Raw genomic sequence first — 27,356 nt, 5'->3', positions numbered from 1 at the left:
TTGAATGAATTCAGCAGGGCATTAATTGCAAGAGACTTTAATGGCTGTTTTTGGTGAAATATTCAGTGAGCATTTAGAAAAAAGAAAAGGGAAGTGGTATTGGGGCCAACCTATTGAAGGCAACAGCTGTTTTTAGAATTGAGATGACAATCCATTTTGATGTGGGGGAAATATAGCTGAGTAATGATCAGTTTGATTGTGTATCTGAAATTAATGGGAAGTTTGATCAGAGATAGAGGTTTAATGATTTGAGGGTCAGGAAACAGAAATCATTTCTTAATGAAGCATTTTAACTGTATTTTCCTTGAACTATGCAGCGGTGTCAGTGTGTGCAAAGAGATATTTGACAAAAAATAGTAGCTAAGCTTAATATAGTATGGATGTTGTATTGTTTTATTTTTGGTGGGGATATTGTCTGAAGCCAGATGACACATCCTTATTCTTTTTCAAGTGTTTTTTCATTTATCTTTCATCCAGTGTATAAAGGAAGTAGTATATGTCTACTGTTCTACAGGACTGTGACAAATGTAATAAAATGGAAATAATGGTGTAGGCCCTGTGTGACCCCCATATTTCTCTTTTCAATCCTTGCAGTATAGGAGTTTGCCTCTATTGCTCCATTTTCTACACCTGCTTTCCCTGTTTTGTCCCTCTTACTGCTCTGCTTTCGTAGGACACATACTGACTTGTCTATCCACAGTCTTTTTGAATGATTTTTCTGTCATATGTATTATACTGCTAATGAAATCATCTATATTTGTTTTTTAGTTTTACCTTACAAAAAGGAGTGCGAAACTGTTTCATGACATTAGTAGTGGTTGGTTCCTGCGGGAAAATAAAGATTATTTAATATTTCTTGTGAATGTTTTTTTGCATGAACTGTGATTGTAGAGTGAGTGACCTTTTGGTAATTTCTTATACTCTGCAGGTTAGTCAGCTTTCTGGAAGGAAAGACTCAAAAGTTACATAAAGGATGTCACCATTATACAGGGGTGAGTAATGTGAATTGTCTAGTCACTTTATCTGTCTTTTCATTCCAGCAAGTCTGAGTTCGGCATATTTTGCAAGCATGTGATGTTCTGGAGAGATAGGTTCACTTTGAGCTAGACACACAGTATTGTTGCATTCTGGGTCACTTAAAACTATCTAGTCTTTAATGACATCCAAAATACCTTAATGGTATTCAGACTGCACGTTGTTGTCATGTTCACACATATTTGCATGTGGGGCTGGAGTCTGTCAGCACATGCTTTTACCTTGTGAAAGCCTTTTGAAGTTGATGATAGTATCTAACGGTATGTCCTCTCTCAGGTTTTATTAATTGTTGGTGGGATCCACAAGGTCTGGGAAATCAACATCTGTTTTGGTATGCCCTTATCTGTTTCAGTACAGTGGCAGAATAATACCTGCATAGTTATGCTTGTAGGTTATTTAGCTTATACAGATGGTTGTAACAGTGACAAAAATAAGTTGCACCTATTGAAGAGCACATTTTGCCATGTTTAGGTATATGGTAACTTCAAAGTCTACCTATTTCTAGAATCTTCCAGTTTCTTCCTTAGATCTCTTAACTCATGCATTGGTCGGAACCTCTTCTCTCTTGCATACTTTCCAGTGGTTCTTTTTTGGATATGAGAGGCATTTGTGTCAAGGACAATTTGCCTTGGATCCATAATAAAGCATATTTCAGTGACTACAGATCATAAACATTTCTTCCAAAATATTCTGATAGCTCCAGAGAAAGCATTGAGAATGTGTTGGGTTTAGGTTCTGGGGCCATGAGTTCTGTTTATAAGTTTAGGTGGCCTTTGGACTCTGATGAGTCCTTTCTCCTTATAGAACCCTTGTCTCCAAACATACTCTCGCAGTATGGGGGCAGCGTAGAGAAAATACTACTACTGGAGTTTACGTGCTTTCCATTTGAGGCACATATCTAAAAGGGCTTCTGATAGAGACTTCTAGCCAAAGATCCCTCACATTATTTCACAGGTGTCAGACTGGATCTGCAAACTTTTAAGCAATGCTTCTGCATGCTGCACTTTCTTGCGGCTCAACACTTACTCAGATCTGCTCCGGAAGTGACCTGCAGGGCCTATGTAATCACCACTCTCACTCGCTAGGGTCAGTTCCTTTTTTCCCCCCACACCTCCTGGTGGCGGTCTCTCAGAGACCGTTATTTTTGCTAATTTCTTCCAAATTTTAACAGTTTGCAAGAGAAATCGCTCCCTAATATGACAATTTTTTTAAAAAGTATATTTTAGCAACAAAGAAACCATAATCTTGCTGAATGGAGCACATTTTAGAAAACAAGGCATCACATGTTGTTTAAGGTTCACTCTCCCTCCAGCACCAGTCCACCCCTGTTGCGTATGTCCCTTCGCTGCACAGGAGCTATCCTGCCACCATGGGTCACAGTTTGCCACCAAAGTGGGGTCATGACATATGCTTCCTCTGTATTCATTCCAGGGCCCCCAGATCTTGTTCCATTTTTGTGGGCAGCCACCGCACTCATAAACCACCTTTTCCGCCAACAAGCACCAATTCATTTCTCTTTTCCAGTTATCCATCTCTTATCCCCACAGTTTTATACCTTTTTGGCAGTAATAAACTTCAGCGTAACCCAAATTTGTTTCATATGGGTCAAATCCATACCTTCCTAAATGTTTAAGAGGCACAGCCTGGCTGTCGGAATGAGGGTAGTCCCATTAACTTTGTTCAGGCACTCTAGCACCACCCTCCAGAAGCGTTGGGGTTTAGAGCATTCCCATATCGTATGAAAGAAGGTGCCCCCTTGACCACGACCCTGCGGTTTTACATGTCTTGAATAGCGTGACTGTGGAAAAGTATGTACAGTGTAGGATATTTAATTGTTCTAGTCGAAACCTTGAGTGATTACTTGTTTAGGGGAGTATGTGTCTTCTTGTCAGTCGTCATCTTAGAGGCTTTCAAGGTCCTAGGCCCAATGCTCTCTAAGTTGCATCAGGTGTGTTGTATAATATTGTTTTTTATACGTCAGTGATATAGCTTTAACGTGGCATGTGCTCATCAAGTAATTTGTCCTCTAATGGTGAGGACTCCAGCAGTATATCTGCCTTTGGCAGTCCTGCCTTGAGCGCATATCTAATCTGTGGATAGCAAAACATCTCTGTGGGTGTTAATTGGCATTCCTGTTGTAGTTCAGCTAAGGGGACGATGACCTCCTGTTGCCGCAAATCCCCTACTTTTGAGATTTCAGTCATGTCCCAATTTTCAAATACCATGAGACGCCTTGGCATTCCCAGTGCAGCTGTGTCACAAAGAGATGTGGCCTGCATGATCTTCCTGTCCAACCCATTTAACGTGTGACTGTGTGCCATGTAACCACGACTGTTGCCATTGGGTCCCTGAGTTGTGAGTGCTTGGTGGACTCATAGAGTGCCCTGAGGTGTCCCTTTGACTGTACTGTTAATTTATCCAGTCAATAGGCTGGTTCTTCTGGTGATTCAAAGACCCAACCATTGATAGTAGATAGCTATGCTGCCCAGTAATACCTATGAATGACTGGTAGAGTCAGCCTCCCCGGTCATACCATTTCTTTGTTACTTTATGCTGTGCTATTTGGGCTGGATCTCCATCCCAAAGTAGGGTCCCTTTCTCTCTTTCTATGGCATGGAAGTATGTTTTTGCACCGGATAGGGAGTGTTTCGTCATTTGTATAAGGAGCGGCCTGCAACATCATTTTGAAGAGGGCCCTATGTCCTGGAATTGGCAGCGGGGAGGATCTTCAGGGTTCGACTTCTCTTTTCAGGCGGTCCAGAGGGGGTGCCAAGTTCTACCCAAAGAGTAATGTTGTAGTCATAGTAATAAATAGGCCCAAGTATCGGAAACTCTGTCGCCGGCACTGCATTGCAGTCAGACAGCAGTTGTGGTGGCTGCCCTCGCAAGATATAAATTTTGGATTTTTGCCAATTTATTGTGTAGCCGGAGTGGTGGCCAAAAAATATGAAAAATCTCATAAGCCTTGCCAGTGTAAGCTCTTGGTCTGTTATATACAGCATGACATCGTCTGCATAGAGCGAGATTCTGTCCTCTCAGTGTTCAGAACACTTCAGACCACGGACCAATGGGTCACGTCTGACCCAGGCAGCTAGCAGTTCCAGTGCCAATACAAATATTAACGGGGAGAGGGACAGCCTTGGTGCTTTCCTTGTTGTAGTTGGTAAATTTGGGATGTCCCTGACCTCCTAGATGTGGGATTGTGTTGCCCTGAGACTTAAGCTGGCAGCCTCTGTTACTAGATCTCTGTATTGATGTTGATTGAGGTCAAGGATGTGCCTGGTGTCAGTGTTTTCTTGGTGGGTCAGTGTGTTCTCGAGTGTTAGAAGTTCCCACTCCAGTGTATCAATTTTAGCTCGTTTTTCTTTTTGGTGTCCCACTATTAGAGCTAAAGCTTGCCTCCTAATAACTGATTTGTATGCTTCCCATAGGGTTTATGCTGACTCGACTGTCTTGTCATTCTCGGCAAAGTAGTGTGTATCCAGTATTGGATCTTTCATAGATTCACATACTTGAAGCATTTCCCGTTGTTGAAGTGGGAGTCCTACAGAACCATAATAAAGCAGTATGTAAGACTTACAATAGGCTGTAGTGGCAGTAGGCCATCAGTTTAATAGCCGATCTATGTCCTTTTAAAAAAAGAAAAAAAAGAAAAGACCAAACGTGAATTATGACCAATCAGGTGGTGGCACTGATTCTCTCAGATTTTCTACTGCACGTCATGTGAAGGGAGTCTTTCTGAGCTCTGCTCAGTTTTTTCCAATGAATTCCAGTTTTCAGAACCAACAATGGTTGAGTCTTCCAAGAAAGGTCTGTTTCGTTCCTGCATCTCATCTGGGAAGAAGAGACTGCATGTTGATGGCCCACACAGAGACTGTCTGTACTGCCTTTACCCACAACATCAGGTGGAGTGTAAAATTTGCAGTATCTTCTCTTCAAAACTTCTAGAGACAGAAAGGGAAGATTACTTCTGTGGCTGCAGAAGTCCAGATCCCAAAGGTCTAGCTCTCCAGGTAGGGATAGTGATTCAACTGTGACACCCCATAAAAGGTCAAGATCATCTGACCAAGGGGTTTCTGCAGAGAGCAGGAATGCCTTGACATCTCACCACAAAGACCCTGGCAAAAAGGAGAAAATTCCTCTTATCTCTGCAGGGTCGGCCTCCTCCCAACCATCCACTCCATCTCTGAAGAGAAAGAAGCCATTGCCGCTCTCCCTCATCTGAACCATCGAGGTCTAAAATCCCTCTCACAACCCCATAGATGACAACACCACCATTGACTACAGTGTCAACAACAACCACAGCTACCATCAATACTCTCTCGTTGAAAAGGTCGACCGCCATTACTGCTTCCATATTGTTCACAAAGGTATTCGCCACTGAAAAAGATACCATTGACAAAGCCAACAGCAACAAAGACCTTCGATGACTGCACCACCGTCGACGGCAGCACCACCATCTACACCACAGTCGACGAATGCACCGTCATTGATAGCACCGTCACTGACAGCACAGTTATCAACAGAAAGAATTCTGCCTGCAACATCACATTTCACTTTTGCATCATCTACCACGTCGTCGACATATGCAGCTACTACTATAAAAATAGTAAAGACTGCCTTGCCCCCTGAGGTGACCACTCCGAGCAAAGTTCCAGCTTTGCTTCCAAGACATTTGTTAGACTGGGAGGGGTCTAAGGATGAGGGACCTTTTGGGGACTCACGGTCCCTCAGAACTTAAAGTGAAGTATCAGGAGGACAATGATGACCAACATTGCTATGAGTCTTATTGCACCCCGCATAGCACACATTATGAACACTATGACTATCCTCAACTTGGGCAAAATGTTGTTGAAATACCAACCTCTTTGGTTCAAGATTTACAGGCCATGCTGCAAGATTCCAAAACGAGGTTTCTGGACTCTAACCAATAACCATAGCCAACGCAATCCCAGGCAGTTTCTCCTGCCATGCCGAGAAACATTCCCCCTCAACGAACACCTACACTTACACCAGCTTCAACCATTGCCGCACCTCCGAGGGAGGATGACGCTGCTACCGAAGATGAAAGGGAAGAGTGAGAAAATCCCCTGGTCCACAACAACCGCAGGACGAATGGGCTGATTACTTGGTCCCTATTTCATCTGACGACCCCCTCACCCCTCAAACTCTCCCCCCTGAGGACATTGGGTGTTTCCACAACTTAATGGACCGAGCTGCAGCATGTTTCCACCTACAAACCTCCGTTATGCCTTTGGACTGTTGTCTCCATGATTTTAAAGAGCTGGCTAGAAAGTCAGTGAAGAGCCATCCCTATCATAGATAACATCTGGATTGAGGGGCTTAAAATCATGATAAATCCGGCTATGGTCACTCCAGCAGCACCTCACCTGGATAAAAAATATATAATACCACAGAGGATCCCCCTGCTTGTCTCATCAGCCACTCTAAGCCTCAGTGTGCTGTCTCTCAGGCAGCTTAAAGATGCTCAAGAAAACATGTCCATTCCCATATCTGCTCCCCCAGTTAAGGAAGACAACCGTCTGGACAATGTGGGGAAGAGGTTTTATCTCATGTCTGCCATTACTGTCTGTGCAGCCAACACTCTTGCAATCCTAGGGGTTTTATGAGCACCATATTTGGTCAGATATCAGCAGGTAGCTTGATCTCAGCCCTGAGGACAGGAAGTCTGAAGCGAGGAAGATACTGCAGGAGGGCAAGCATACTTCTTCAGAGATTGATTGTGCCCTCAACATCACCTCCTCAGCAGTTATAAGATGCCAGGGATGGCTGAAGGCCACCTTTTTTAGACCGGAGGTACAGCCAATGATCTTGGACATGGCATATGATGGCAAAACATTGTTTAAGAAGCACATTGATGACACCTTATTGGCAATACAAACATACACAGACACTGCCAGGTCTCTTGGCACTTTGCAATTCAAGAAATTGCCCTTTTAAGGTGCGAGAGGAAGAGGTTTCTCTTCATAGAGAGGTGGATACTGAATACCCCAACAATTTCAAACACAGGACCAGCCTACCTGAACCAGCGACTCAACTTCCACGTACCCCACAGGGCCCTACACTCAGCCCAGCTCTCTCGCAGAAGTACCCTGCATGAGGAAAACCAGAACAGGAGGACCCTCCTTCTCCTACCTCGCAGCCACCCCTGGAAGGCCCTACCCATCCACATCAGACAAACCACCTTCCCTCCTCAGCTTCACGAAGGAAATGAAGACATGGCTTTTCTAAACCACCTCACAGGTATATGCTACACTCCCCTATCACTACCCCCAGCACCTTGAGACCCTAACGAGTGAGCAGCTGCTCTTTAAAAACACTGATTAATTGATTGATTGAGTCCCAATATAGGCCATCCTACCATCAGACTCATCCATCCCCCAAAGTAGAGATACAGGCCACAAACAGTGACCTGGATCAGGTATTGGCTACACCCACTCCTTCCATTCATTTGAGTGGAAATATCTTAAACTACCTCCACCACTGGGAGGAGATAACATCAGACAAATGGGTGTTGGATCTAGTAACCTACGGCCATACCGTGGAGTTTGTGCAGAGACCACCAACCCAGTTCTTTGAGTTTCCCCTCATCAAAGAGGATTAGGATTTTACTCCTGTTTTTTCCTGGTGTGAAAGAAGACAATGGAGACCCATACTGGACTTCAGGAAATTAAACACATTTCTGTGTCCTTGCGTATGATTATTGTATCAGACATCCTTCATTTTCTAGACAGCGGAGATTACATGACATCATTAGAGTTACAAGATGCTTACTTCCGCATTTGAATTCATCCCAAGCATCGCAAATACCTCTCCTTCACCGTAGCCGGTAACCATTATCTGTTCAAATTCCTTCTTTTCAGACTAAAGTCAGCCCCTCTGATTTTCACAAAATGTCTTACCCCAGTGATGGCCTTACTTCGCAAACAAGATCATCAGGTATTTCCCTTCCTAGACAATTGGCTGCCTAAAGCTTCGTCACCACAACAAGCATCCCAAGCCACCAGGGCCTGTCTTTCACTATTTCGAAGGCTAGGTCTCGCTGTAAATTACTAAAAATCCTCAAGCCATGCAAACTCAAAGGACAACTTTCCTGGTTGCCAGCCTCGATACAATTGAAAACGAGGCTTACCTGTCAGAAGACTATCTAATCTGGCTCCAGAAATCTCCAAAAGAAAGGTCGTTTCTGCAAGACTATTCAAGTCGCTCCTGGGGATGATCTCCTCTGCAATAAACCTAGTGCCGCTGGCAAGACTAAAGATGAGACCGTTACAAGAGGAGCTACAGAAGCAATGGATTCTGTCTCATGGCTCCTTTGAAGACTTGATCAACAATCCCCCCCAAGGGTGATGAAAACGCTAGCAATGGTGGTCTTGCATCGATCATATCTGTCAAGGCCCGACATTCCTGAGCCCCAGATCCAGACTTCGTCTTTACAACCGATGCTTCCCTGGAGGGCTGGTGGCAGCCATTTACAGGACCTGCAGATCCAGGGGAAATGGCGAAGCATCAAAAACGAATGCATATCAATTGCCTGGAACTACAAGCAATATTTTTCACGCTACAACCTTTTCTGTCATGAACAACAGGCTCATCCTTGCTGGTCCATACAGACAACATGACTAGCATGTATTACATCAACAGACAGGGAGAAACCCAATCTCTGTCTCTTTCTCAAGAAGCCCCAGCTCTTTGGGTTCGGCTCACGATTCACAAAATTTCTCTACAAGCCGAACACGTGTCGTGGTGAACAACACTTTAGTAGAAATTCTCAGCAGAACAGAGGACAGTTGCCGCAAGTGGGAAATGGATGAACTGGAAATAGACAAGATTTTCTCATGCTGGGGCAAGCCAGCATAGGATCTTTTCTCAACAGACAGGAACGCCAAATGTCAGTTCTGTGTCAGGTGATACCCGCTTTCAGGGTCGTGGGCGAATGCCTTTTCGATGCGATGGTCTGGAATTTATGCAAACACTTTTTCCATCCTTCCCATTACTTCACAGGATTCTCAGGAAGATGAAAGTGGACCACTGTTGACTCGTCCTGATAGCCTCCTAGTGGCCCAGACAACACTGGTTTGGGGAGCTGATTCTCCTGTCCGTGACCGAACCCATCTGACTTCCAAAGAAACACATGCTTCTAACCAGGAACCACAGCCAAGTTTTACACCCGGAGACAGCCTCTCTCCAGTTGCACGCATGGCTCATGAGGTTAGAAACGTAACAATCAATCAGGAATGCAGAGATGTATTATTCAGAGCTTGGGCCGAAAATACAAACAAAACTTACAGGCTAAAGTGTAAAAGACTCTGTTCTTGGTGCCATCAGAATAACTTACACCCGTTTAAAGCCTCTCCTGAACAGATCATACCTTATCTTCTTTCACTAGCCAAGTCAGACCTTGTTCATGCATCAATTCAAGTTCACCTTGCCGCAATCTCAAGTTACAAACGTTCCAGACAAACTATATCTCTATGCTCCACAAGACTAATCAATCCACGAAAGGGCTATTCAGAACTTTTCCACTGGTACGAGCACCTTCCCCGGAATGGCCTCTCAACGTGGCCCTCTTGCAATTTATTAAATCCCCTTTTGAACCAATTCATAAGATTGAACTGAACTTCCTCACATAGAAAGTCGCTATACTACTCGCTCTCGCATCCACCAGAAGAGTCAGTGAGGTACAGGCCTTCATAATCCTAGGGCCTTTTCTACGCTTCACAGACAAATTTGCCCTTCTTCGAACAAATCCAAGGTTCATTCTAAAGGTTCCTTCCCAATGTCACCTCAGTAAACCCATCATAATTCGGACATTTTTCCCAGTCCTACCACACTGGCTGAAAGGACTTTTCACACTTTTGCCATCAAACGTTGTCTAAAGTTCTACCTCCACTGTACCAAACAGATTGGCATATCGGATCAACCGCTAGTCTCCTATAGTCAAGGATGTCAAGGGACTGCAGAGACAAAGGCCTTAATAGCATGGTGGATCGCAGCAACAATTCAGTTTTGCCACTCCAAGACTGGCAAACCCCTGAAGAAAAACCTAAGGAGCATTCCACAAGAGCAGTATCCACTTCAGCTTCTTTTAGCAGGCAGCACTACTGTCTAGAGTCAACACAACGCAGTGACTCGCCCGTGGGACAGGCTGCTATCCCATCTATTCCAATAAGGTGGGGCTCTTTAAAATAGAGATGTTTTATTCATATTAATTCTAATGCTTTGTAGTCAGCTGTATATTACCGGTTTCTTGTTTTATTAACATTTACCGATCTAAATGTTCAGATATGAGTGCTTACAATTTCGAGATATGTCTAGATACATGTAAATGAGTATATTGTATTGGCTATTCTGAAAATGTTTTGTTTTTGCCCACCATCCTCGAAGAGTACTTCATTTGCCTACAATACTGCTTGCTGTTCTGAATCAGGCATGTGAATCTATGAAAGATCTAATACTGGATAAGAAAATGAGTTACTTACCTATAACTGCAGTTCTCCAGTGTTGGTACCTTTCGTAGATTCACATGCGACCCACCCTCCTCCTCTGGGAGGCTTCCCTTATGATTAAGGATGTAATTCCCACTTGTGCTAAAAACATCTGATGGAATTAGTCTGTCTTGTGTGTATTCTAGAGGATGCTAGCACCTGATTGGTTATAGTTAAAGTACGGTCCTTTAAAAAAAAAAAAAAAGACATTGGCTATTGAACTGATAGCATACTGACACTATAGCCTAGTGGTTCCCAACCTTTTTACTTCTGTGGACCCCCCCCCCCTCTATGATTACTGGAACCCGGGGTCCCCCACAGAATCATTATTTGAGTCCGGGAACCCCCTGCTAAGTCATTACTGAAAGCTGGGGACCTAATCTCTTAATATTCTTTCATTTTCGAAGCAGTCGCAGACCCCCTGAGGATACTTCGAGGACCCCCAGTGGTCCCTGGACCACAGGTTGGGAACCACTTCTATAGCCTATTGTAATTCTTGCATACTTGCTGTAAGGAAATGCCTCCTTGGCATGGTTACCCCCTGACTTTTTGCCTTTGCTGATGCTATGTTTACAATTGAAAGTGTGCTGAGGCCTGCTAACCAGGCCCCAGCACCAGTGTTCTTTCCCTAACCTGTACTTTTGTATCCACAATTGGCAGACCCTGGCATCCAGATAAGTCCCTTGTAACTGGTACTTCTAGTACCAAGGGCCCTGATGCCAAGGAAGGTCTCTAAGGGCTGCAGCATGTCTTATGCCACCCTGGAGACCTCTCACTCAGCACAGACACACTGCTTGCCAGCTTGTGTGTGCTAGTGAGGACAAAACGAGTAAGTCGACATGGCACTCCCCTCAGGGTGCCATGCCAGCCTCTCACTGCCTATGCAGTATAGGTAAGACACCCCTCTAGCAGGCCTTACAGCCCTAAGGCAGGGTGCACTATACCATAGGTGAGGGTACCAGTGCATGAGCATGGTACCCCTACAATGTCTAAACAAAACCTTAGACATTGTAAGTGCAGGGTAGCCATAAGAGTATATGGTCTGAGAGTTTGTCAAACACGAACTCCACAGCACCATAATGGCTACACTGAAAACTGGGAAGTTTGGTATCAAACTTCTCAGCACAATAAATGCACACTGATGCCAGTGTACATTTTATTGTAAAATACACCCCAGAGGGCACCTTAGAGGTGCCCCCTGAAACTTAACCGACTATCTGTGTAGGCTGACTAGTTTTAGCAGCCTGCCACAAACCGAGACATGTTGCTGGCCCCATGGGGAGAGTGCCTTTGTCACTCTGAGGCCAGTAACAAAGCCTGCACTGGGTGGAGATGCTAACACCTCCCCCAGGCAGGAATTGTCACACCTGGCGGTGAGCCTCAAAGGCTCACCTCCTTTGTGCCAACCCAGCAGGACACTCCAGCTAGTGGAGTTGCCCGCCCCCTCCGGCCAGGCCCCACTTTTGGCGGCAAGGCCGGAGAAAATAATGAGAAAAACAAGGAGGAGTCACTGGCCAGTCAGGACAGCCCCTAAGGTGTCCTGAGCTGAAGTGACTCTAACTTTTAGAAATCCTCCATCTTGCAGATGGAGGATTCCCCCAATAGGGTTAGGATTGTGACCCCATCCCCTTGGGAGGAGGCACAAAGAGGGTGTACCCACCCTCAGGGCTAGTAGCCATTGGCTACTAACCCCCCAGACCTAAACACGCCCTTAAATTTAGTATTTAAGGGCTACCCTGAACCCTAGAAAATTAGATTCCTGCAACTACAAGAAGAAGGACTGCCTAGCTGAAAACCCCTGCAGAGGAAGACCAGAAGACGACAACTGCCTTGGCTCCAGAAACTCACCGGCCTGTCTCCTGCCTTCCAAAGATCCTGCTCCAGCGACGCCTTCCAAAGGGACCAGCGACCTCGACATCCTCTGAGGACTGCCCCTGCTTCGAAAAGACAAGAAACTCCCGAGGACAGCGGACCTGCTCCAAGAAAGGCTGCAACTTTGTTTCCAGCAGCTTTGAAAGAACCCTGCAAGCTCCCCGCAAGAAGCGTGAGACTTGCAACACTGCACCCGGCGACCCCGACTCGGCTGGTGGAGATCCAACACCTCAGGAGGGACCCCAGGACTACTCTGATACTGTGAGTACCAAAACCTGTCCCCCCTGAGCCCCCACAGCGCCGCCTGCAGAGGGAATCCCGAGGCTTCCCCTGACCGCGACTCTTTGAATCCAAAGTCCCGACGCCTGGGAGAGACCCTGCACCCGCAGCCCCCAGGACCTGAAGGACCGGACTTTCACTGGAGAAGTGACCCCCAGGAGTCCCTCTCCCTTGCCCAAGTGGAGGTTTCCCCGAGGAACCCCCCCCTTGCCTGCCTGCAGCGCTGAAGGGATCCCGAGATCTCTCATAGACTAACATTGCGAACCCGACGCCTGTTTCTACACTGCACCCGGCCGCCCCCGCGCTGCTGAGGGTGAAATTTCTGTGTGGGCTTGTGTCCCCCCCGGTGCCCTACAAAACCCCCCTGGTCTGCCCTCCGAAGACGCGGGTACTTACCTGCAAGCAGACCGGAACCGGGGCACCCCCTTCTCTCCATTCTAGCCTATGTGTTTTGGGCACCACTTTGAACTCTGCACCTGACCGGCCCTGAGCTGCTGGTGTGGTGACTTTGGGGTTGCTCTGAACCCCCAACGGTGGGCTACCTTGGACCAAGAACTGAACCCTGTAAGTGTCTTACTTACCTGGTAAAACTAACAAAAACTTACCTCCCCTAGGAACTGTGAAAATTGCACTAAGTGTCTACTTTTAAAACAGCTATTTGTCAATAACTTGTAAAGTATACATGCAATTTTTATGATTTAAAGTTCCTAAAGTACTTACCTGCAATACCTTTCAAATGAGATATTACATGTAGAATTTGAACCTGTGGTTCTTAAAATAAACTAAGAAAAGATATTTTTCTATAACAAAACCTATTGGCTGGATTTGTCTCTGAGTGTGTGTACCGCATTTATTGTCTATGTGTATGTACAACAAATGCTTAACACTACTCCTTGGATAAGCCTACTGCTCGACCACACTACCACAAAATAGAGCATTAGTATTATCTCTTTTTACCACTATTTTACCTCTAAGGGGAACCCTTGGACTCTGTGCATGCTATTCCTTACTTTGAAATAGCACATACAGAGCCAACTTCCTACACTTGCATACTGCTTTATTATGGTACCGTGGCATTCAAACTTCTGACGACAGGCAATGATTCAAACATGTGAATCTATGATAGATACAAATACTGGATAACTGCAGTTACAGGTAAGTAACTCATTTTCTTGGTTGAGTCCTTTTTAGGTTGAACGCGCAAGCGCTGTGGCTTGTTGTAATCTGTCTGTGGGCTTTAACCACGCCCACCACACGCCCATCACTCGCTCATGGGCTTGCCTTTCAAAAATCTTTTGTTATAATTGGTAAATGCTTTACGTTTGTCCATCCTTGGGGCAGTTTTGTTACCGCCGTGGCTATCAACCCTGTTATATGGATATTTGCACGTTTGACAATACGTTTGACTGCAAGCAAACTTCTTTTTCTTTTTGTGTCTCTCCTTTGCGCTCATGCTCCTGTCGGCTGTGGCGCTTTGAATCAGCTCGCTTATGTCATCTGTTTTACTTTTCATTTTCAATTTGTGGCAAGAAAAGTACAGTTAGGAATTTACAACGCTGATAGTTCTAACTCAAGCAAACGCAAGACCCATTGCATTGCAAATGCGTGTATTATCCTGGGCTGCTTTAGGTGCCATACGTTAATGGAGATGTTGTGTGGCGAGGTGTCTTCCTGAAACCTGAGCTGCACCCACATAGGAGAATGGTCTGTAATCCCTCGTGCTGAGTGTCTTGCATCTGAAAAGAGGTGTGTGTTTGGCGAATAAAGGTAAGAAAGTCTTGTGTGAAAGACTGCCTTGTGCCCCTGACCTGAAGGTTGTAGGAAAACACCCTTTTTGGCATGGTTAGCCCCCACTTTTTGCCTGTTTTTTTTATGTGGCTCTGACTGTTAGTGCACTGGGTCCCTGTTAACCAGGTTCCCCAGTGACAGATCTCTTTCCCCAAAACTGCAAAGTTGTTTCGCACAATTGGCAAACACTTTAGCTACCACTGTACGTCCCTAGTAAATGGTACCCCTAGGATCAGGTGCTAAGGAACGTCTCTGATAGCTGCAGTACCAATTGTGCCACCATAAGGGACCCTTCACCAAACCCAAACAGCGCTTCCATTGCAGACTGCGTGTGTTGGTGCAGGCTAAATTGAAAACGTGACCTGTCACACACCCCTGTGTGCCATGTCCCCTATCACTACATGTGCCAGGTGTGAGTCACCCCTAAGACAGGGTGCATCCAGGCGCAGGTGAGGGCATATATGCATGAGCAGATATGCCCATCCTATGACTCTGTCCGTTCTGAGATATAGTAAGTGCACAGGGAAGCCATTTTAAATACATGTGCTGGACACTGGTCATTACGAATTCCCCAGCTACATGCTGGTTTCTCTGAATGCTGGGATGTTTGGTATCAAACATCTCAGAATCATAAACCCTCACCAGCCCTAGTGATGGATTTATTAAACAAAGCACACAGAGGGCACTTTAGAGGTGCCCCTGAAAGCCAATCAGCTACTAGTTGTAGGAGACTGGCTCAGTATATGGCATACACCTATAGGCAAGGCACCCTGTACTGAGTCCAGGAAACCCTTAGTAATATTAGTGATAGTGTAGCCGGCTGTAGATAACCAGAGCTCTCATAGGAGTAGTTGTGGAGAGCAGCTAAGTCTTATCCAGGAGGGTGTAAAGCAGCTGCAAATACCACACAGGTCTGTCAGTGTTGTACACACAGGAAAAAAACACACCATTGTTAGAAAAATTGTATATTTTTTGTAACGCACACTCTAGAACTAACTTTGGTATACCTCCTAAACGGAGACAAAAACATACAAAAATGTACTTAGCAACACATAAGAAAAGGCATGTTTTGGACACTGGCCCTTGTTGCAGTTACCCCCCACACTGTTTGCCTGATATTGATGCTGACTTGACAGAGGGTGTGCTGGGATCCTGCTAACCAGGCCGCAGCACCAGTGTTCTTTCCCAAAAAACTGTACCATTGTTTCCTCAATTGGCCCACCTCTGGCACATAGATGAGTCCCTTGTAAAAGTACCAGTGGTACCAAGGGTGCTGTGGCCAGGGAGGATCCCTAAGGGCTGCAGCATGTGTTGTGCCACCCTAAGAGACCTCTCAGCAAAAGAAATCACACTGCCATTGCAGATTGTGTGTGTTGGTGGGGAGAAAAAATGCAAAGTCGACATGACATCCCTCTCAGGGTACCATGCCCACAAAACAGTGCCTGTGGCATAGGTAAGTCACCCCACTAGCAGGCCTTATAGCCCTATGGCAGGGTGCACTATACCACAGTTGAGGGCATAGCTGCATGAGCAATATGCTCCTACGGTGTCTAAGTCCATTCTTAGACATTGTAAGTGGAGTGTGGCCATATTAAGTACATGGGCTGGGAGTCTGCTATTACGAACTCCACAGCTCCATGAGGGCTTTACTGAAGGCTGGGAAGTTTAGTATCAAACTTCTCAGCACAATAAACCCACACTGATACCAGTGTTGGATTTATTGTAAAATGCACACACAGATGCCCCCTGTATTTTACCCAACCCTCTAGTGTTGAGCGGACTAGTTTGTGCCAGCCTGCCACTAGCAGACACATTTCTAACCCCATGGGGTGAGGGCCTTTGTGCTCTCTGAGGCCAGAAACAAAGCCTGCTCTGGGTGGAGGTGCTCCCCCCTGCAGGAACTGTAACACTTGGAGGTGAGCCTCAAAGGCTCAGGCCTCCTGTTACAGTGCCGCAGGGCACTCCAGCTAGTGGACATGCCCGTCCCCCTGACAAAGCCCCACTTTTGGTGGCAAGTCCGGCTGGAAAATTAGGTTAAACAGGGAGGCGTGACCACTCCAGCCAGGACCATTCCTAAGGTGTCCAGAGCTGAAGTGATCCCCTCCCTGCAGAATTCTCCATCTTGGTTTGGAGGGCAGGGACCAATAGGGTTAGGAATGTGCCCCTCCTCCCCAAAGTAAGTGGGCACAGGAAGGGTGTAGCCACCCTCAGGGACAGTAGACGTTGGTTACTGCCCTCTGATCCCTGTAACGCCCCTAAATCTAGTTTTTAGGGGCTCCCCTGAACCTAGCTCACAAGATTCCTGGCGACCTCAAAATACAAGAAGAAAAAAGGACTGCTAAGTTGACCCCCAGCAGAGAAGACTGCAGACACCAACTGATTTGGCCCCAGCACTACAAGCCTGTCTACAACTTTTGAAGCCCCTGCTACAAAAAGGTGATGCATCCTGCAGGACCAGCGACCTCTTCAAAACCCCAAAAGGACTGCCTGTCCACCAGAGGACCAAGATCTCCCTAGGGCAGTGGCTCTGTCCAGCAAAATACTCCAGAACCGCCCCGGATCAGCGAGCCCTGCACACTCTGACCCAACACCAACGGCCCGTGTGTGGATGGCTCCCCGGTCTAGAGCAGGTCCGCAGGTGATTCCGACCTCGTATCCACCCTGGGTTGACCGCTCCTGACAAACACAACAACGCCTGCAGACTAAATCCAGAGGACCCCCTGCCTGTGAACGATCCGGACAAAGATTCCCAAAGCCTAAAGGTACCCCTGCACCCACAGCCATGTGGCCTTGGGTAACCTGACCACCGGTCCAGCAGCGTTCAGCAGGTGGCCCTCCTTGTCCAGCCTGTGGTTTCCCGGAACCGACTACCTGGACCCAGCCTGCAGCCTCTTTGTGACTCCTGGGGTCCCCTTATTCAAAAGCATTGGGAGCCTGACACTGAGTTTGCACCAGGCCGCCCCTGTACCACTGAGGGTTTGTGTTTAGTGCTGACCTGTGGCCCCCTCACCAGTGCTCTCCTAAACACCCAAGGTCTACCCTCCGAAGATGCGGGTACTTAGCTGGTGGCACATCCTATTCTGAGTGCCCCCAGTCTCCATAGCAACCCATTTTAAATCTTGCAGCAACTTTGACCTCTGTACCTGTCCGGCCCCGTGTTGCTGGTGGTGGATGTTTGGGGTTAACTTGAATCCCAACCTGTGGACATCCTAACCACTGGAGACTGGAACTGTAAGTCTTGTACTTACCTTGAAACTGTACTAACTTTTCTTCTCCCCTAGAACTGTCTTCGAAAATTGCACTGTCAACTTTTAAAAGAGATTATTACTATTTACTTGACAACCGTTTAACTTGCCAAATTGAAACAAAGTGTTTCTGAAAAAAAAACACACAGTGGTTGATGCTACTTGTCGCACATCTGAGACAACAAAAGTCCAGGTAGTGGGTTTGAGATGCAGTCCTATGGTGGGTGTCAGCCTGGTGCTAGAAACCCAACCACCTAGGGTTTCGAAGTACACCACAACACAGGCGGAGCAACACCGTCTATGTTGAGTGCTGTAGAATACAAAGTGCAGGAAAAGATAGCAACCAGGGCACTCCAAAAGAATGAGTCCGAAATGAATGAAAGTTCAGTAGAGTTGTTTAATTCTTTTTTGCTGATTAATCGAATAACATCTCCGAAATCATTAAATCTACATAGAAGAATAGAGATGTATAGATTCAGAAACAGCCAACACGTGTTTCGTCCTTGCGGACTTTTTCAAGGCTCAAAAATCATATATAGGTGACAAGTAACTTCTGTTCTCCCTTCAAAGGTATTATATTATCTGTGAGACTCCCAGGATAACGGGAGTCGAAGAGAGAGCAAGCGCGAGTGGTAGAACGCAGTCCGTGATAAGACTGCTGTGTTCCTTTCGGGAAAACAGTCCCGTTATTCTGGGATTTTTGAGCCTTGAAAAAGTCCGCAAGGACGAAACACGTGTTGGCTGTTTCTGAATCTATACATCTCTATTCTATGTGGATTTAATGATTTCGGAGATGTTATTCGATTAATCAGCAAAAAAGAATTAAACAACTCTACTGAACTTTCATTCATTTCGGACTCATTCTTTTGGAGTGCCCTGGTTGCTATCTTTTCCTGCACTTTGAAACAAAGTGTTGTTGATGCATATGTTTGCTACTTACTTGCAAATGTACTTATCTACAATCAGAATCTTTTGGTTCTAGAAATAAAGTAACACAATATATTTTTGCTATATAAAACCAATTGGTCTGCAGTTAGTCATTGAGTGTGTGATCCATTTATTGCGTACCATTTTAGTGTGTACAGCAAATGCTTTACACTATCCTCTGATGAGCCTAACTGCTTGACCACACTACCATAAAAGAGAGCTTTAGTATTATCTACTTTAGCCTCTGGGGAACGCCTGGATTCTGTGCACACTATGGCCCTCATTATAAACCTGGCGGTCGGTGGTAAAGCGGCGGTAAAACCGCCAACAGGCCGGCGGTGAATAAAAATGGAATTATGACCATGGCAGAAACCGCCAACATAAACAGCCACTTTAACACTCCGACTGCCATGGCGGTCAGCGCCAACAGACAGGCGAAATAAAATAGGCACCTCAGGGGGAAGGGAAGGGGTGGCACCTCAGCCGGATGAGTGCACAACGCCAGCTTCACGAGGGGACTCCATGCCCATTGATGTATCCTGGGGAGTGCAAAGCCACAGTCTCTCAAGTCTCTCCAGTGGGTGGTTTGCCCACTGCTTTATCCTGGGGAGTGCAAAGCCACAGTCTCTCCAGTTGGTGGTTTGCCCACTGCTTTATCCTGGGGAGTGCAAAGCCACAGTCTCTCAAGTGGATGTCTTTCTCCACTGGTTCTGGAGGGGGCTTTGTGCCCAGAGTGCTTCATCCTGCCAAGGACTGAGGTAGTGGATGTCTTTCTCCACTGGTTCTGGAGGGGGCTTTGTGCCCAGAGTGCTTCATCCTGCCAAGGACTGAGGTAGTGGAGGTGAAATTCCACTGACGGTGGTGCAACATGCAAGCTGCCCAGGCCCCTGGAACTGACCACCAGCCTCGTAAGAATGACCACTGGGGATGGCAGCCATGTCTGCGGTGGTGCCACTGGCTCAGTATGTCGTGGGGCCGCTTGCGGTGCTGGTGGTGGGGTCAGTATCAGCGGTGCTTGAGGCGGTCATTGTGCCGGCGGTGCTGGTGGCTGGCTCACTGACTGCCGTGCTGGTGGCTGGCTCACTGACTGCCGTGCTGGTGGCTGGCTCACTGACTGCCGTGCTGGCGGCAGTGTCAGTAGCGGTGGTGCTGGTGGCAGGCTCACTGACCGCGGTGCTGGCGGCAGTGTCCGTAGCGGCGGTGCTGGTGGCGAGGTCACTGACTGCGGTGCTGGCGGCAGTGTCAGCGGCAGTGCTGGTGGCGGGCTCACTGACTGCGGTGCTGCTGAAGGGCACAGTGTCTGCGGTGCTGCTGAAGGGCACAGTGTCTGCGGTGCTGGTGAAGGGCTCAGTATCTGGGGTGCTGACGAAGGGCTCAGTATCTGGGGGGCTGGCGGCTGTCTCCGTGGTGGTGGTGCATGTGGCGGTGGCGGTCTTGTCCGCCGTGCAGGTTGGCGGCGACGTTGACTTGCCTTTCATTTTCAGGCCCTTCTCAACCTTGGATGGTGGAGCAGCTGTCTTGCCACTTCCAACAATTGTCTTGCCTGAGCCCTTGATGGCAGGTGTTTTGGCCTTCTCCCTCAGGGATGTGGGCAACTTTTTCTGTTTTGGAGGTGGGGGAATGTCCTTGGCTTCGCTCCTTGGGACACTGGCAGCCCTGTTGCTTGGCGCACTCCAAAATCCGGCTATTGCTGGCACACCTGTGCCCGGTGATGTGGTGGCTGAGGTGCTGGGTTGGGACCTGGAAAGGTGGGCCCTAGGGGACGAACGGGGTGGGGGAGGTGTAGGGAAGAGGTCAACATTTGATAGGAAAAGCTTTTTAGACACACTGGGACGGGTAGATGGGAGGGGGTTTGGGAGTGGAGGAAGAGGTAGTGGTTGTAGGAGGTGTTTGTTTGCTGACTTTGGGTGAAGATGCATGGGCTGGAGACTGTCGTGAGGTGGATGGCTGTTGGGTGGGTGAGTGACTGGGTTTGTGTACTTTGGGAGAAGGGTTCACAGACACACTGGGAGAGGACACGGGATGTGTGAATGGTAGTGGGGTTGGTGAGTGCATGTGAGTGGTGTGTGGTGATGGGCGTGCTGGTGATGGAGGGTAGTGGCTGAAGATGTACTGCATGCAGGTGTGAGTGGACATGTGACAGGGAGGGAGGAGGGAGATGTGGAGGAGGGGGACACAGTGGAGGCAGTGGGTGTTGGTATGTGTGCATGGGTATGATGCTTGTGTGAGTGCCTGTGGGATGTGTGGTGCTTATGTTTGCCAGAGCCACCCTTGTGTGTTGAGGTGTGTGCATGCTGGTCTGGTGGTGTGCTTGGGATAGGCTGAGGTACTGGGGATTGGGTCTGGGTGGAGGAAGTTGGAGGGGGGAGGCTGGACACAGGGACAATGGCTGCCATCAGTGCAGAGGCCTGAAATGCTCTCTCTTGGGCTGCCTGGCCAGAATGAATGCCCACCAGGTATGCATTTGTCTGTTGCAACTGCCTCTCTACACCCTGGATGGCATTCAGAATTGTAGCCTTCCCAACAGTGAAGGATCTCAGGAGGTCAATGGCCTCCTCACTGAGGGCAGCAGGACTGACTGGGGCAGGGCCTGTGGTGCCTGGGGCGAAGGAGATGCCCACCCTCCTGGGTGAGCGGCCACGGGACACACGCTGAGGGACTGCTGGGAGGGCGGGGCTCGTAGGGGGGGTGGCAGCTGTACCTGTAGATGTGGTGGGCACAGAGGGGCCCGCCCCCACAAGGGAGCTCCCATCAGAGGAGGAGTCGGTGTCGCTGGTCTCTGCTCCTGTCCCCGCCGTGGAGCTCCCCTCGCCCTCCGTCCCACTGGTGACTTCAGACTCCGTTGTCTCGTCCTCCAGGGCCATGTGGGATGCAGCTCCCTCCTGCTCCGGTGGCACTGCTCCTCCGCCTGATGATGCTAATGCACACAAGAACAGGGACACCACACAAATAGGGGGCGGGGGGGAAGAAAGACATGTTCAGTGCATGCAATACCGCTACCGTTGGCGGACACTACAGACACAGCAGCCCTCTGCACTACGCCATGCACTTAGAGTTCCCTAATAAATCACTGGGACAATGGGGTACATGGCCTATGGCCAATTGCTGCACACATGGAAGTCACAGGAGCCTGACTAGGTGTAGATGGCTCTTACCACTGGTGGGGTTGGGGTGCCACTTAGCCTGCCTCACAAAGGTTCCTTGCCTACAAAGCTCGCCCTAGCCTAGGGGAACCCACTGCCCACCTCCCCTACCCAGACACCTCCAATGCGCGCAGAGTCAGATGGAAGTGACGGTACTCACCCCCTTGTGGCTGCTGTGATGCCCTCAAGCGCCCATCCAACTCCGGTTACGCCACCGCCAGGATCCAGAACATCAGGGGGGTCATGGTGCGACGGGCACCCCTCCCACGTTGGGAGGCCATCCCCAGCTGGGCCTCCGCTGTCTTCTTGCTCCAGAGGCGAATGTCCTCCCATCTTTTACGGCAGTGGGTGCCCCGTCTGCGGTGGACCCCCAGGGTCCGGACGTCCTTGGCGATGGCACGCCAAATATCCTTCTTCTGGTGGGCGCTGACCTACAGCAATAGTACAGGGGGAAAGGAAAAACTTTAACCGTCCGGACCGTCACAGTCATTGTCCCACGTTCCCACCCTTGCCCTGACGCACATACCCTCACCGTCCGATCATGCAGGCCTCAATCCCCCCGTATCTTCCATCCACACCACTCCAAACAGGCATTGCCCATACAGCATGCTCACAGTGTACTCACCTGTTTGTCTGGAGGACCGTAGAGTAGCGTGTACTGGCGGAGGACCCCATCCACTAGTTTATCCAACTCCTCCGATGTGAAGGCAGGGGCCATTTCCCCAGACACATGAGCCATCATCGCTTCCAGACTGAGGTCACAACAGCGCTTGCAGTGTAGGTCCTCTCCTGTCGAAGATCAGGTATCAAGTGAGTGAACAGACAGAAAATGGCGGTGCGTACCGTCACCGCCGGCGTACATAGTCATTGGCTCCTGGGACCCATAGGGCCCAAAGTTAACTAATGCAGGATTGCGCCGCGGTCATCGACTGCTTACCGCGACGGTGTACAACGCCAGCGCAGTTACTTCATATCCCCTTGTCCCACATTACAGGTCAGGGGCCACATGGCATTACTCTTAAATGCGTCACACATGTCTAGGCCTTGCATACACACAAAGACAGGCACATAGCGGATTGACAAATGTGTGCAATAAAATTGTTTTTTTACTACCTCAGTGCTGGCTTACTCTGTGCTCGCTGTTCTCATCCATAGGGCACGTCCGCTGGGGCAGGTGAGGAGATGGCGGCATCCTCCGGTGTACAGACCCCTGGTGGACCTGTCGACAATGGAAGAGAGACATGTAATAGTCACCTACAGACTTGATCGTGCCACAATCCGGGAACTGTGTGCCCAGTTGGAGCCAGACCTGATGTCCGCTATCCGCCATCCCACAGGAATCCCCCCCCTCTAGTTCAGGTCCTGTCAGTACTCCATTTCCTGGCAAGTGGGTCTTTTCAAACAACAGTGGCCATTGCATCAGGGATGTCCCAGCCTATGTTCTCAAACGTGTTGTCCAGAGTGTTGTCTGCCCTGCTGAAACACATGCGCAGCTACATCATGTTCCCTCAGGTAGAGGATTTGCCTACAGTGAAAGGTGACTTCTATGCCCTGGGACATATCCCCAACATCATAGGTGCCATTGATGGGACACATGTGGCCTTGGTTCCTTTCACCCCCCCCCCGCCCCACCCCCCGCCCGAGTGAACAGGAACAGGAAGAGCTACCTTTCAATGAATGTGCAGATGGTGTGTTTGGCCGACCAGTACATCTCCCATGTGAACGGCAAGTTTCCTTGCTCAGTGCATGACGCTTACATTCTGAGGAATATCAGCATCCCTTATGTGATGGGGCAAGTCCAGAGGCACAGTGTGTGGCTAATAGGTGAGGACAAGGACCCTATACCCTTTGAATAGTTGTCTGGGGTTGTCCCTAAGGGTTAATGTGTGTCTAACAGTTGTCCCTCGACATTTGCAGGTGACTCTGGTTACCCAAACCTGTCATGGCTACTGACCCCAGTGAGAAATCCCAGGACAAGGGCAGAGGAACGCTACAACGAGGCACATGGGCGAACTAGGGGAGTGATAGAAAGGACCTTCGCCTCCTGAAGGCCAGGTTCCTGTGCCTCCATATGACCGGTGGTTCTCTATACTACTCACCAAAGAAGGTGTGCCAGATCGTGGCCTGCTGTATGCTGTACAACTTGGCTTTGCGACAACAGGTGCCTTTTCTGCAGGAGGATGGTCCTGAAGGAGGTGTTGTGACAGCTATGGAGCCAGTGGACAGTGAAGAAGAGGAGGCAGAAGAAGAGGACATAGACAATAAAGATTCATCAATACTTCCAGTGAGACACAGGTAAGAAGACATTACTGCCTCCTACATCTGATACACTTGTTCTACCTCTCATCTGTCTGTCACTTTCACCCAGTGTATGGACCCTGATTAGTCACTTTCCCTTTCGATTTCACAGATGTGGGTCCCACTGTGTGACCTCTGCTATGTTTCCTCATGGACTAGAGCTGTGTGACATAGGTATGTTGACAATACAATGGACATTGCTATTTCCCTCAGTTATTGCAAATACACATTTGTGAAAGCACAGACTGACTCCAGATAGTTTTGTGATGTAAGGGTGTTTATTTAAGTGCTAAATAGTGGGGGGGGGGTTGTAAAATGGACAGGGGTGATGGTGGAGGAATGTCCATGGCAGATTCCAGTCTATTAGTCTCACAGGTGCATTGTCCAAAGGGGCATAGGAAGTGGAGCTGGGGCAGTTTAAGGATGGACAGGATGACAAAGTGGGACAGAAGGATGACAATCAGGGTGGTCTCATTTCTTGGCGGGGGTCTTGGCATTGTTCTCTGTCTTTGTCCTGGATCTCAGGGACCGCTTGCGAGGTGGTTCTCCATCTGCAGGGGGTGGGGTGGTGGTGTTGTGGTCCTGTGGCGGTGCCTCCTGTCCACTAGCACCGGTGGAGGTGGTGGGCAGTTCATCGTCCAGGCTAGTGTCAGGGGCCACTTGTTGTGCCACAGTGTCCCTCCTGGTGTCCACAAGGTCCTTCAGCACCCCTACAATGGTGACCAGGGTGGTTTGATGGACTTGAGTTCCTCCCTGAACCCCAAATACTGTTCCTCCTGCAGCCGCTGGGTCTCCTGAAACTTGGCCAGTACCGTTGCTATCGTCTCCTGGGAATGATGGTACGCTCCCATGATATTAGAGAGGGCCTCGTGGAGAGTGGGTTCCCTTGGCCTGTCCTCTTGTCGCACAGCAGACCTCCCAGTTCCCCGGTTTTCCTGTGCCTCTGTCCCCTAACCCGTGTGCCCACTGCCACTGCCTCACAGGTTCCTGCTGTTCTTGGGTTGGTGGGTTTGCCTGGGTTCCCTGTATTGGTGGACACACTGCTGCTTGACGTGTCCTGGGGACAGAGGTATGGGCCTGCTGGGTGGGTGCTGTGCTGGTGTTTCCTGAGGGGGAGGCTCTGTGGTGGCTTTTGACTGTGTCAGGGGAACCCACTGTCCCGAGGTCCCAGATGGGCCTGGCTGGTTATCTAGATCCAGTTGGACAGAGCTACTGTCATCCCTGTGGGCCTCTTCTGTGGGGGGGGGGGGTGAACATGTCTGGAACCTCCTGTCCGGTTACGTTGGGTAGGGGTCCTGCAGGGGTGTAAAGGCATGATTATTGCATCTGTGTGTGCCATCGTGTGCAATGGGTGGGTGACCCTGTACCCCAGTCTTACATTCTTGTGTAGGACCTTGTGTGATAATTGTTTTGGGGTCTGTGTGGGTATCTGTATTGGACATGCTTTGGCGATGGGTGTCCATGCTTTGTTGTTGCATGCAGGGCTTGGTGTTGGGGGTGGGTGGTTTGTTATAGTGGGACGTATGTGAGGTATTGGAGTGATGGGGGTGAGGGTGGGGGTATGTGATAGCATACAGGTAGGGTGGGGGGTATGGTAGTTAAGATTTGACTCACCAGAGTCTATTCCTCCAGGTACTCCAGCGAGGCCCTCAGGATGCAGTATAGCCAAGACCTGCTCCTCCCATGTTGTTAGTTGTGGGGGAGGAGGTGGGGGTCCGCCGCCAGTCCTCTGAACTGCAATCTGGTGTCTTGAGACCACGGAAAGCACCTTCCCCCATAGGTCTTTCCACCTCTTCCTGATGTCATCCCGTGTTCTTGGATGCTGTCCCACTGCATTGGCCCTGTCCACGATTCTGCGCCATAGCTCCATCTTCCTAGCTATGGAGGTGTGCTGCACCTGTGATCCGAATAGCTGTGGCTCTACCCGGATGATTTCCTCCACCATGACCCTGAGCTCCTCCTCAGAAAACCTGGGGTGTCTTTGCGGTGCCATGGGGTTGTGTGGGTGATGTGTGAGGTGCATGGATGTTGTGTGAGTGATGGTGTTGAGTGCTTGTGGATGCTAGTTTGTTGATGGTGGTGTCTCTCTCTGGCCTTCTGTCGCAGTTCTGGTCATAAGGGTTTGTGGGTGATGTGGGTGTGTGTTTATATTGTATTGGGTGTGTGGGAGTGGTGTGTGTATGTGTATCAGGTGTGTGTATTTTGAATTGTCCAATGTGGTTGTGTTTTGTAAGTGTGTGTGTATTTTGAGCACGGCGGTGTGTACCGCCAGTGGAATACCGCGGTTGAAAGCCCGCCGCGTGGATTCGTGGGTCGTGATAGTGTGGGCTTATTTCTTTTGGCGTGACGGTGTCGGTTTTATTATCGATTGTCCAGCTGCTTGGACCAGGTTGGTGGAACCCAGGCATGGATCCCAGAAGAACAGGAACTAAGGAAAGAGGGGACAGAGTCCTGACCACCCGGAGGTACCCAGGTGGTGCAGGAGGGCAATGCCCACCCTTAGGCCAACCCTCAGCATGCAGGAGAACCAACAGGAATCGACGGAGCCCCCAGCAGGACCCACTGGCAGCAGGCACAGGGAGGCCTCAACATCACAGCAAAGAGGGATGCCTTTGTCGCAGGAGTTGCAAGGAGGACGTTATTCTTGGAGTTGAAGAGTGTGGAGGCTGGGGCTTCTTCGAGCTAGGTCTTCGGACTGAAGAGCGAACAAGCCTTGGCAGCGACAAACATATTTGGTGCTCAGTACTTACAACCAAGCAGCTCCAGCGAGGGACCACAGACTTCCCAGTTGCAAGGAAGATAGGTCAGACCTCTGGAGAGCCACAGAACCACCACCTGTGTTGTAGATCCTTGAAGAGTACGTGGGACAGCAGGATCAGCAAGGCGGTCGTTGTTGTTGAGGTGCCTGCAGATGCAGGGGAGTTATTCCACTCCAAGGGAGATTCCTTCTTGGTTTCCTAAGTGCAGGCAGAGTCCCAGTCACTGTGGAGAATGCACGGCCATGGGGTTGCAGAAGTCTTCACAGTAGGAGCCCTCCTACTGGTTACAGTCTTGCCCCTGGTTCCAGCGAAGAACAGCAGTGGTTCCGGTGTCTAGGATGCAGAAGTGTCTTGCAGACGGTCCCTGAAGTCTTGCAGATGAGTCTAGGCTCCCACCCTCAAGGAAGCCCTAAAGTAATCCAGGAAGGGGGTTGGACGCTACAGTGGCACACCTATCTGGGGGGGGGGGGGGGGGAGGGGGGGGGCAGGGAAGTCACAGAG

General features: G+C 48.9%; 1 protein-coding gene across 2 annotated transcripts in view; it reads left to right on the top strand.

The window, feature by feature from the left end:
- HTT (huntingtin) overlaps positions 1-27,356 on the top strand; it is a 1,416,422-nt gene that overhangs the window by 290,459 nt on the left and 1,098,607 nt on the right. For both annotated transcript variants that reach the window (XM_069203496.1, XM_069203501.1), the window contains one exon: positions 929-992. In XM_069203496.1, coding sequence (XP_069059597.1) covers positions 929-992 — 64 coding nt within the window. The remainder of the gene's footprint in view (positions 1-928; positions 993-27,356) is intronic.

Source organism: Pleurodeles waltl, chromosome 1_2 (genome assembly GCF_031143425.1).
Source record: "Pleurodeles waltl isolate 20211129_DDA chromosome 1_2, aPleWal1.hap1.20221129, whole genome shotgun sequence".
Classification (NCBI taxonomy): Eukaryota; Metazoa; Chordata; class Amphibia; order Caudata; family Salamandridae; genus Pleurodeles; species Pleurodeles waltl.
The sequence above is the reverse complement of the archived record's forward strand: the minus strand, read 5'-3'. Positions and strand labels throughout refer to the sequence as shown.